Raw genomic sequence first — 12700 nt, 5'->3', positions numbered from 1 at the left:
GATCTATTATCTGCTTCAGGATTGACTGTAAAGAGGCTGTTGTCTCCAGCCAAGGTTGGAGCAAGGGTGGCGAAAGGGGCTATGTGGGCGTCTGAAGTTCAGGGTCAGGGAGGAATCTGGGCCTGGGGGACTGCGTGTGAGCAAAACTGGAGATGAGCAGCTTCTGGGGTTGATGAAGCAAGTCCTGTGTGGGGGCAGCTCTCCTCCAGCTGTAATCCCCAGTTCCCAATCCAGCTGTGAGATCTTACCTTCCACAGGCACTGAGCACAGTGAGTCCATGCTTTTAGCTGGTCGGATAGTAGCCTTTTCCACTAAAGACAAAAGAAAAAAACATCCCTGATGAATGCACTTTCGGAGGAAGTGTTTAGAACAATTGGTCAGTACAAAAGAGAAATTTCTTTGGGAAAATTTTTCAAGTATTTATAAATTTCCCCTTTGGAAAACATTCCCCATGCCACCTTAGATGTTCTCACTTTCTTTAGGGGACTGACCTTATAAAAATAGGGCAATTATAGATCAAAGGTTTATTAACATTTTACAGATAAAGGTAAATTACAATTTTGTCACAAAGCTCTGAGCCAATGAGGAGTCCTGAACCCAATTTTACTTTACAGAAAAGATTCAAAGATTCGTCCATGGGGTAGAACCCATGGGGCTCCAGGTAATGCCTCCTAGATGATGGGCCAGGCAGCAGGATTCTTGACTGTAGCCACATTGCTCAACAACCAGAAATTTAGTACAACAGGTGAGAGGGGTCAGGGAACTTTCCCCTCTTGTCTCTCATGAGTCACCTTTTCTCTGTGGGTCACCCTTCTCCCACAAGTAGCTCTGCTCCTTGAGGTCCACAGTCTGGTTGCTCCCCTAAAGCTCTCACCCACCAACCTCACCCTGGAGTAGATCCCAACCAAACAAACTTTTTTTGAGCACCTGCTATGTGCCTGAAGGATTCTATGCATCTCTGTAAGTCACTTAAGCAGGTTTTCAGAAGAGTGTGAAATTTTATTAGTCCATTTATAGGCATAGGCATTTTCACAAAATCATCTCTTTTCAGGAAGCCAAACTGGCTAGAAGGTAGTTCCTTCCAGGTCAAACTTGCTAGGATGGGAGAAAGGGCAATTTAGAAGCTGGCCAGGGCTTCTAAAGTAACTCTTTAGAAGTGGCTTTAAGGTAACTCTGGATCCAGACACATCTGACTTTGAATCCCAATTCTCCCACTGTTGGGCTCAGATAAGCAGCTTAGCTTTTAGAACTTTCATTTTTTTGGCATGAAAAGGAAGAAAAGTAGAGCTGTTATGAGGATGAAATGAGTAATGCATATAAAGTAGATTGTATTAATCTAGACTCAAGTAAATGCTGAAGAAGTCATTATTGTTTATTGTTGTTGATGTTATTCAAGATAAACCAGGGTTCAGCAACAAAGGAGAACCCAGGAGATGGTTCTAAAAGAAGCACTCAGAGTTGCCCTAGCCCCAGTTGGATCCTAACTCACAATTGTTTAATCCCTCTCTCAAAGTTCCTTTTTTCCTTCTTAATCCACATCCTGCTTCTTTTGAGAGGTTCTGAATTAACCCCTTAGCCTCCCAGGCTCAGAGCTTCTCTGCCTGGGGCCCACTGGGCTCTGGAAGGACTTAGCAATGGTGATGCCAAGACTGCCTTCTACCTCCTTCCTTTCAGAAGTAAGAAGAGTTCTCATCCTTGGAAGATCAACTATTCCCACACGTTTACAAAATGACTTCTAAAACTGCCTGGCCATTGGGACTTCCCTGGTGGTCCAGTGGTTAAGAATTCACCATCAAATGTAGGAGACATGGGTTCGATCCCTGGTGGGGGAACTAAGATCCATATGCTGTGGGGCAACGAAGCCTGCTTGCTGCAACAAAAAGCCTATATGCTACAACAACCAAGACTCGACGCAGCCAAATAAATAAATATTTAGAAACAAACAAAAAATCTTGCCTGGCCAGCCTCCTTTCATTCATGTATTCGTTTTTTCTTTTGGCTACACTATACAGTTTGCATGGTAGCTTCCCTGGTAGCTCAGCTGGTAAAGAATACGCCTGCGATGTGGGAGACTGGAGTTCGATCTCTGGGTTGGGAAGATCCCCTGGAGGAGGGCATGGCAACCCACTCTAGTATTCTTGTCTGGAGAATCCCATGGACAGAGCCTGGCGGGCTACAGTCCATGGGGTCTCAAACAGTCAGACACGACTGAGTGATTAAGCACAGCACACATGCAGCTTGCGGGATCTCAGTTCCCTGACCAGCGATTGAACCCCAGCCACGGCAGTGAAAGTGCTGAATCCTAACCACGAGACCCTCAGGAGATCTCCATTCACGGATTCGGAGACAAAATTTTTCCTGGTGACCCTGAGTGTCAGAGAGGATGGACAACAGTTCTAGTTGCAGGGCCATCAGTGTTCAGCTTTCCCTTGGGACCCTCTGTCTGACCATGAAGCTCCCTGTGGCCCTGGTGGACACAGAAGTGAACAGTCTCCAACAATTCCCTGGCTCCTTGTCTGGACAGTGACTAAGCACTCAGGGCTCTGTGCTCTATGACTATAGAGTTGTCCCTCAGTATTTGCAGGGGATTGGTTCCAGGACCCCCACAGGTACCATAATCCACTGGATGCTCAAGATCCTTATATAAATGGTGAACTACAATCAGCCTTGTCTACCCACACATCCCACATATGCAGATATGAAGGCCTAACTATAGATATTTATTTATTCATTCAAAGACCTGAATTCCCCTGGGCTTTCAGGCAAGGGCTTTGTTTGTTTGTTTTGTTTACTTATTTCTTTTTGGCTGCACTAGGTCTTTAAAGCAGTGTACAGGCTTCTCATTGCATGGCTTCTCTTGTTGAAGAGCACAGGATGTAAGCACACGGGCTTAGCTGCTCTGCGGCAAGTGGGATCTTCCCAAACCAGGGATTGAATCCATGCCCCTTTCATTGGCAGGTGGATTCTTAACCACTGGACCACCAGGAAAGTCTGGCTAACTGTATTTAGATTATTTTTTCTGCCTGGGACCTTGGCCTCATGGAAATGTACTCACCCATTTTCTTTGGGTCCTTGAGTCCCCTCTCTTAGATTATCTCTGTGGCTTTATTTCCCTGCTCAAAGGAGTTCACTTTAGAGAGTTCCCTGGAATCTTCCTGTTTGATAATATATTGACACAAATTCCAGTACACGTGTGTCTGGGAGACTCCAGACTTTATGTGTCTCCATTCAGTCAGTACCCAAGTTTTTCTTACCTTTTCAGTCAGCTCATTCAGTTGCTCAGTTGTATCCAACTCTTTTTTACCCCATGGACTGCACCATGCAAGGCTTCCCTGTCCATCACCAACTCCCAGAGCTTGCTTAAACTCATGTCCATCGAGTTGATGATGCTATCCAACCATCTCATCCTCTGTCATCCCCTTCTCCTCCTGACTTGAATCTTTCCCAGCATCAGGGTCTTTTCCAGTGAGTCAGTTCTTCACATTAGGTAGCCAAAGTATTGGAGTTTCAGCTTCAGCATCAGTCGTTCCAATGAATATTCAGGACTGATTTCCTTTAGGATGGACTGGTTGGATCTCCTTTCACTCCAAGGGACTCTCAAAGAGTCATCTTTAACACCACAGTTCAAAAGCATCAATTCTTCAGTGCTCAGCTTTCTTTATAGTCCGGCTCTCACATCCATACATGACTACTGGAAAAACCATAGCTTTGACTAGACAGACCTTTGTTGGCAAAGTAATGTCTCTGCTTTTAAATATGCTGTCTAGGTTGGTCATAGCTTTTCTTCCAAGGAGCAACTGTCTTTTAATTTCATGGCTGCAGTTACCGTCTGCAGTGATTTTGGAGCCCAAGAAAATAAAGTCTGTCACTGTTTCCACTGTTTCCACTGTTTCCCCATCTATTTGCCATGAAGTGATGGGACCAGATGCCATGATCTTCGTTTTTTGAATGTTGAGTTTTAAGCCAGATTTTTCACTCTCCTCTTTCACTTTCATCAAGAGACTCTCTAGTTCCTCCTCAGTTTCTGCCATAGGGTGGTGTCATCTGGATATCTGAGGTTATTGCTATTTCTCCCGGCAATCTTGATTTCAGCTTGTGCTTCATTCAGCCCGGCATTTCGCATAATGTACTCTGCATATAAGTTAAATAAGTAGGATGACAATATACAGCCTTGACATACTCCTTTCCCAATTTGGAACCAGTCTGTTGTTCCATGTCCAGTTCTTACTGTTGCTTCTTGACCTGCATACAGATTTCTCAGGAGGCAGGTCAGGTGGTCTGGTATTCCCATCTCTTTAAGAATTTTTCACAGTGTGTTGTGATCCACATAGTCAAAGACTTTGGCATAGTCAATAAAGCAGAAGTACATGGAACTCTCTTGCTTTTTCTATGATCCAAAGCATGTGGGCAGTTTGATCTCTGGTTCCTCTGCCTTTTCTAAATCCAGCTTGAACATCTGGAAGTTCACTGTTCACATACTGTTGAAGCCTGACTTGGAGAATTTTATGTATTACTTTGCTAGTGTGTGAGATGAGTGCAATTGTGTGGTAGTTTGAACGTTCTTTGGCATTGCCCTTCTTTGGGATTGGAGTGAAAACTGACCTTTTCCACCCCTGTGGCCACTGCTGAGTTTTCCAAATTTGCTGGCATATTGAGTGCAGCACTTTAACAGCATCATCTTTTAGGATTTGAAATAGCTCAACTGGAATTCCATCACTTCTACTAGCTTTGTTCATAGTGATGTTCCTAAGGCCCACTTGACTTCACATTCCAGGATGTCTGGCTCTAGATGAGTGATTACACCATCATGGTTATTTGGGTCATGATGATCTTTTTGTATAGTTCTGTGTAGTCTTGCCACCTCTTCTTAATATTTTCTGCTTCTGTTAGGCCCATACCATTTCTGTCCTTTATTATGCCCATCTTTGCATGAAAATTTCCCTTGGAATCTCTAATTTTCTTGAAGAGAACTCTAGTCTTTTTCATTCTATTATTTTCCTCTATTTCTTTGCATTGATCACTGAGTAAGGCTTTCTTATCTCTCCTTCCTATTCTTTGGAACTCTGCATTCAAATGGGTATATCTTTCCTTTTCTCCTTTGCCTTTAGTTTCTCTTCTTTTCTCAGCTATTTGTAGACCTCATCAGACAACCATTTTGCCTTTTTGCATTTCTTTTCCTTGGAGATGGTCTTGATCCCTGTCTCCTGTATAATGTCATGAACTTCTGTCCATAATTCTTCAGGCACTCTATCAGATCTAATCCCTTGAATCTATTTGTCACTTCCACTGTATAAACGTAAGGGATTTGCTGTATGTAGGTCATACCTGAATGGTGTAGTGGTTTTCCCTACTTTCTTCAATTTAAGTCTGAATTTTACAGTAAGGAGTTCATGATCTGAGCCACAATCAGCTCCTGATCTTTTCACTGACTGTATAGAACTTCTCCATCTTTGGGTGCAAAGAATATCATCAATCTGATTTTGGTATTGACCATCTGGTGATGCCCATGTGTAGAGTCTTCTCTTGTGTTGTTGGAAGAGGGTGTTTGCTATGACCAGTGCGTTCTCTAGGCAAAACTCTGTTAGCCTTTTCCCTGCTTCATTTTGTACTCCAAGGCCAAAGTTGCCTGTTACTCCAGGTTATCTCGTGACTTCCTACTTTTGCATTCCAGTCCCCTCTGATGAAAAGGACATCTTTTTGGGGTGTTAGTTCTAGAAGGTCTTGTAGGTTTTCATAGAACTGTTGAACTTCAGCATTACTGGTTGGGGCATAGACTTAGATTACTGTGATATTGAATGGTTTGCCCTCGAAACAAACAGAGATCATTCTGTCGTTTTTGAGATTGCACCCAGGTAACTGCATTTCGGGTTCTTCTGTTGACTATGAGGGCTACTCCATTTCTTCTAAGGGATTCTTGCCCACAGTAGTAGATATAATGATCATCTGAATTAAATTCACTCATTCCAGTCCATTTTAGTTCACTCTTGCCATCTCCTGTTTGACCACTTCTAATTTACCTTGGTTCATGGACCTAACATTCCAGGTTCCTATGCAGTATTTCTCTTTAGTATCTCCTATTTCTGTTCCATTTTCTAAACACGGTTAAACATCCCTTCACCTGCAACCCCCACAAAAAACTCCAGTACTATAAACATAGTGAATGAACTTTTAAAATGTTCTTAATTATGAAACTTAAAAAAAAAGATTTAAAAAATTATTTAAATATGTTAATCCACTGATTTCCTTTTTTCACAAGTATATTTCAACAAATAATCAAGCTATTACAGGCTATTATCAAGCTATGACCACCCCCTGTCCACCCCCCACCCAGTTTTTAATTTTAGGGTTTCAACAACACTCTTCTGGTGAAACATGGCCACTCAAGCAATAGTCAAGGTCACAGAGAGCTACTTATATTGACACTGATGGTTCTTTAATTTCACCTCTGCACCCCATCAAAAGCCAGTCAGTTTGACGAACTATTTCTGGCTAGCTTGTTCATGAGGTAGCAGTGGTTTTCAACTCTGGCTGCATATCAGAATCTCCTGGGGAGCTTGTAAAAAGTTACCAATACTCTGACTTTATCACAGTCCTCCTGATACAGAGCTGCTGTGGGTGTGAACCACATCCTGTGGGTGATTCTGAGGTGCAGCCGAGCTGAGAAACCAGCCAGGGACATCCTGTACATTCTATGAATTTACCACTGTTTGATCCAGCACCTGGAGCTTCTTCCTTTTGAAAACCACATGGGGGTGGAACTCTTCCTAAGTCAAGATCAAAGCAAATCATTTATTCTATTTTTATTCAATTGTTTTGTTCTTTTAACTTTTTGGTACTGGTGAACCTCTTACATTGTGGCACTAATTCTGTAACTGAAGTTCTCGCTGATGTGCTTCAGCAAATCTATTATTAGATCAGGAGTTTCTTACCAGGTACACTCCTTATATTCTCCTTTGAGAATCCTAACTTCTAACTTGTATCGGGCCTTCCATACCTATGGCGACCTGTCCTCTTCACCTGGCTATCTTGCCATTTTGTAAAAGACATTTTCCCCCATAAAATGGATATTACAGATGCCTATCCAGAATCCATTTCCCTTCCCCTTCTCACAGAGCCCTGCCCAGCTTGGGTATACCTCATTCCTCACCCAGTGGGTGTAATGCCATTCCTCATGCCAGTGATTGGTTCAGGAATCCAGTCCTAAGCTGGTCAGCCATAAGGATCCTGGCCATAAGGATCGACCCATGTGACTAAGTGAAGGCTACTACTGTGGGGTGGGGGGTGGCGAGGGTGACAGACACTTAATGCGGAGGTTCTGGGAAAGAAGGGTCCCTGCACCAAGAAGCAAGCTACCAGAAATGATGTTCTTTCTCCTTCTGGTCATAATGATAGTCAAAGGTAAAACCTAGAACTATTAATACTATACCCACTTTGTTGCTGCGAAGGGAGCCAGTGTGAGGATAAAGCTGACCCTCATAGGAGGGCATAGCTGAGGAAAACATGGAGAAATGGAAACACAGTCATTAGACTAAATCGTCCCTGAAGCTTTCCCTACATCTGGGTGTCCCAATAAGTTACCTCCTTGCATAAGCCAATAGAGTTGGATTTCCCCTTCTTGCAGCTGAAACCAAGCTTCCCAGGTAGTGCAGTGGTAAAGAATCTACCTGCCAAAGCAGGAGACACAGATGTGGGTTCAATCCCTGGCTCTGGAAGACCCCCTGAAGTAGGAAATGGCAATTTGCTCCAGTATTCTTGCCTGGAAAATTCCATGGACAGACGAGCCTGGCGGGCTACAGTCCATGGGGTCACAAGGAGTCGGACACAACTGAACACACACACACAGCCTAAACCACCATACCCACTATACCTGGTGAAATCCCTCATTACTCCAATAGGACAACGTGATGACTTCTAACATCTATGCTTTATGATCCTTGGCATACACTTATAACCAGCGTTGAGGAAGGTTCTTAAAGATATTCTCTAAATTTCCTCTACAGATATTAGTTTTTTTCCCCCAAAATCTTTTTGTTAAGAATTTCAAACATTCAGAACCATTGAAGACCTCTAAACCTACCATCTAGGTTCACATTTTGCCATGTTTGTTTCATCTATTTCTAATCTATTTCTCTACCTACATACTTATATTTTGCAGAATCATTTAAAAGTGAGTTTCAGTATTTTGACACTTCATCTTTAAATACTTAACTTTAGCATATGTCTCTTAAGCACCAGCAAACTATAAAAATTTACTATTTTTAATATCATCTAAAATCTAGCCTATTTGTCCTCAAAATTATCTTTTGTAGCCCTTTAAAAAAATTTTTTTAATTGATTTTTGGCTGCACTGGGTCTTCATTGCTGCTTGTGGATTTTCTCTAGTTTGGCAAGCAGGGGCCACTCTTCATTGCAGTGTGGAGGCCTCTCACTGTGTGGCTTCCCTGGTTGCCGAGCGTGTGCTCCAGAGCGTGGGCTTTAGGAGTTGTGGCACACGGGCTTAGTTGCTCTGCAGCACGTGGGATCTTCCTGGACCAGGGATTGAACTCATGTTCCCTGCATTGGCAGGTGGATTCTTAACCACTGGACAACCTGGGAAGCCCCGTAGTGCTTTTTATTTTTTCAAACTAAGATTCACTCAAGGTTTGCTCATTGCATTTGTATGTTTACCTTTTACTACTTGTTTTCATAACTATTGCTCTCATTTTTTAAAAAATCATGCTTTCAGTCTATAACACTAAATGCCACTGTGGCAAATTTCTTTGGCCTTCCCTTTCTGATATAACATTCAGCTTGATTGATTATATTCCCCATTTTATAGTGGTTCCCTTGGTTCCCTCCTGCATCAGTTCTACTTACTACTGAGATATAATTCCCACAGGGCAGCATCCTTATTTAAATGTCAGATCTTCCTTACAGTAAAGTTCATCAATAAATATAGAAAGAATGATGGAAATGGAAGATTACCATATGGTAAATACCATACTTATAACTGTTATAGGCAAGAACCACTGAAGGATATTAAAACTCATGGATGAAAGTATGAGGAAAAGGATATTTGCATGGTCTGAAAGTATCTCCCACAAGACACTTATTAATTGCAAAGGAAAAAAATAGTACCTTCACAGGAACAAACCTTGTAGACAGCACTCTAACCAAGTGATCAAAGTTGACATCACCAACAATAAAACACTGACCTCCTGCACTCTCTGATATGATGCACTGTGACAGGCACAGCACTTGTAACCCCAATCTACCCATGAGAAAACATCAGACAATCCCAAACTGAGCTATATTCTACAAAATAAATGGCCAAAACTCTTCCAAAGTGTCAAACTCAGAAAGACGGAGGAGCTGCCTAGGTTGGAAGATTAAGGAGGCATGACATCTAAACGCAATGTGGGTTCCTGGACTAGATCCTGGCCCCGTGGGGCCTGGACATTAGTAGGACAAAGGGCCAAATACAAATAACATCTGTAAATTATTTAATAGTATTACATTGATAGTAACATTATGGTTTTGATCACTGTATTACAGTTATTTAATACATTAGCTTTGGGGGAAGCTGCATGAAGGGTATATGGATTCTCCGTGTACTATTTTTGAAAACTTTTTGTAAATCCAAAGTTATTTTTTAAAAAGAAGGACTTCCAAGGTGGTCCAGTGGTTGGGAATCCACTGTCAAGGCAGGGGACATGGGTTCCATCCCTGCTCTGGGAAGAGCCGACATGCCTCAGAGCACCGAGGCCCATGCGCCACAACTACTGAGCTTGTGCTCCAAAGCCCACGTGCCACGACTCCTGAAGCCCGCACACCTAAAGCTCGAGCTCCGCAACAAGAGCAGCCACTGCAATGAAAAGCCAGCGCACCGCAGCGAAGAGCAGCACCTGCTCACTGCAACAGAGAAAAGCCCTGGGGCAAAGAAGACCCAGTGCAGCCAAAATAAACAAAGAAACTTAGTAAAAACCAAAAACGGCTCTTCAGTTAATTTATAAGTTTCTCTTCTAGGATTAGCGAGCCTGACCTAATCAAACCAAAGACTTAAGAAACAGAAACATATATATCCATATTTCTCTTATAAACATAAACGTTGTTGATTCTTACCTGAGAGCCTCTGTCCTCTCACAAATACACTCCCGTTTCTACTCAGCTTTGATTTGGAGTCTGATCCAGAACGTCCCAGGTTAAATATTGATTTCCACTTCTTGGATTTACTGGAGAGCTTTCTTCTAAAAGAGCCAAGTCACAGGGTGTAAGTTGGATAACTAGCCATTTCAATGGGACTCTGAACTATAGAAGGAATATCCCAAATATGTTCTTCGCTATGAATGACTCTGACATGGTAAGAAATTCTTCTAAAAAATCCAAGTTAAGCCTGACTCTCACCCTGTCCAAGGATGCCCTTGATGACCAAGCCAGGTTTTCATGAGTCAGAGTGAAGGACCACATTTTTCAGATGTGCTATTAAAAGCAGGAAAGAGAAAGTGGCTTAATTGTATTTGACTCTTAGTGACCCCACGGACTGTAGCCCACCAGGCTCCTCACTCCAGGGAATTCTCCAGGCCAGATACTGGAGTGGGTTGCCATTTCCTCCTCCAGGGGATCTTCCTGACCCAGGGACTGAACCCAGGTCTCCCACATTGAAGGCAGATTCTTTACCATTTGAGCCACGAGGGCAGCCCATTAAAAGCAGGGGTTGGGGGCAAACAGAGGCAGGGGTCGGTGGGAGACTCAGAGGTCACAAGCAACCACAGTTCTGGGAATTCTGGTAGAAATTCTGATGAGCACTTTCCTCCTGGGTTTTCAAAGATATCTATTTCTTACAGGAGTAAACACTAAAGACCAGAGACCTCAGTCCTTTTATGCTCCCTGCACTGCAGCCACACTTCTGGGACATACACAGGTGAGGAAAAGGTTAGGGAAGACTTCAGTGGGCTGGACAGGGGGTGGATGAGAAAGCAACTTGAAAGAGAGCCTGGCCTGGGAGAGTTGCAGACTGCTGGATGTGGTCAGTGGTCACTGCAGAGAAATGCAGAGGGTGGTCACTGTGTCTCTGGCTTTGTCTCTCATTTCCCTGATGAAGCAGGGATAGTTGAGTGCTAGACTTAAATTGAAGAAAATGGGGAAAACCACTAGACCATTCAGGTATGACCTAAAGCAAATCCCTTATGATTATACAGTGGAAGTGAGAAATAGATTAGAGGGATAAGGTTTGATAGGCAGTTCAGTTCAGTTCAGCTGCTCAGTCGTGTCTGACTCTTTGCTACCCTATGAACCACAGCACATCAGGCCTCCCTGTCCATCACCAACTCCTGGAGTCCACTCAAACCCATGTCCATTGAGTCGTTGATACCATCCAACCATCTCATCCTCTGTCATCCCCTTCTCCGCCTGCCCTCAATCATTCCCAGCAACAGGGTCTTTTCAAATGAGTCAGTTCTTTGCATCAGGTGACCAAAGTATTGGAGTTTCAGCTTCAGCATCAGTCCTTCCAATGAACATCCAGGACTTATCTCCTTTAGGATGGACTGGTTGGATCTCTTTGTGGCCAAGGGACTCTCAAGAGTCTTCTCCAACACCACAGCTCAAAAGCATCAATTCTTCAGTGTTCAGCTTTCTTTATACTCCAACTCTCACATCCATACATGACCACTGGAAAAACCATAGCCTAGACTACATGGACTTTTCTTGACAAAGTAATGTCTCTGCTTTTTAATATGCTGTCTAGGTTGGTCATAACTTTTCTCCCAAGGAGCAAGTGTCTTTTAATTTCATGGCTGAAGTCACTATCATGCAGTGATTTTGGAGTCCCCCAAAATAAAGTCAGCCACTGTTTCCACTGTTTCCTCATCTATTTGCCATGAAGTGATGGGTCCGGATGCCATGATATTAGTTTTCAGAATGCTGAGCTTTAAGCCAAATTTTTCACTCTGCTCTTTCACTTTCATCAAGAGGCTCTTTAGTTCTCCTTCACCTTCTGCCTTAAGGGTGGTGTCATCTGCATATCTGAGGTTATTGATATTTCTCCCAGCAACCTTGATTCTAGCTTGTGCTTCATCCAGCCCAGCTTTTCTCATGATGTACTCTGCATATAAGTTAAATAAGCAGGGTGACAATACACAGCCTTGACATACTCCTTTTCCTATTTGGAACCAGTCTGTTGTTCAATGTCTAGTTCTAAATGTTGCTTCCTGACCTGCATACAGGTTACTCAAGAGGCGGTCAGGTGGTCTGGTATTCCCATCTCTTTCAGAATTTTCCACAGTTTATTGTGATCCACACAGTCAAAGGCTTTGGCATAGTCAATAAGGCAGTAATAGATGGTTTTCTGGAACTCTCCTGCTTTTTTGATGATCCACTGGATGCTGGCAATTTGATCTCTGATTCCTCTGCCTTTTCTAAAACCAGCTTGAACATCTGGAAGTTCTCGGTTCATGTATTGCTGAAGCCTGGCTTGGAGAATTTTGAGCATTACTTTACTAGTGTGTGAGATGAGTGCAATTGTGCAGTAGTTTGAACATTCTTTGGCATTACCTTTCTTTGGGATTGGAATGAAAACTCACCTTTTCCTGTCCTGTGGCCACTGCTGAGTTTTCCAAATTTGCTGGCATATTGAGTGCAGCCTTTCACAGCATCATCATTTAGGATTTGAAATAGCTCAACTGGAATTCCATCAGCTCCACTAGCTTTGTTTGTAGTGATG

General features: G+C 43.0%; 1 protein-coding gene across 1 annotated transcript in view; it reads right to left on the bottom strand.

Moving 5' to 3' along the window:
• The window catches only part of ARHGAP31 (Rho GTPase activating protein 31), a 122243-nt gene that overhangs the window by 18917 nt on the left and 90626 nt on the right, over positions 1-12700 (bottom strand). The window contains exons 8-9 of the mRNA XM_065943460.1: positions 10102-10226; positions 249-311 (exon numbers count right to left, since the gene is read on the bottom strand). Of these exons, the coding sequence (XP_065799532.1) occupies positions 249-311; positions 10102-10226 (188 nt within the window). The remainder of the gene's footprint in view (positions 1-248; positions 312-10101; positions 10227-12700) is intronic.

Source organism: Muntiacus reevesi, chromosome 8 (assembly GCF_963930625.1).
Source record: "Muntiacus reevesi chromosome 8, mMunRee1.1, whole genome shotgun sequence".
In the NCBI taxonomy this organism is placed as follows: Eukaryota; Metazoa; Chordata; class Mammalia; order Artiodactyla; family Cervidae; genus Muntiacus; species Muntiacus reevesi.
This window is presented reverse-complemented; position numbering and strand designations above follow the sequence as displayed.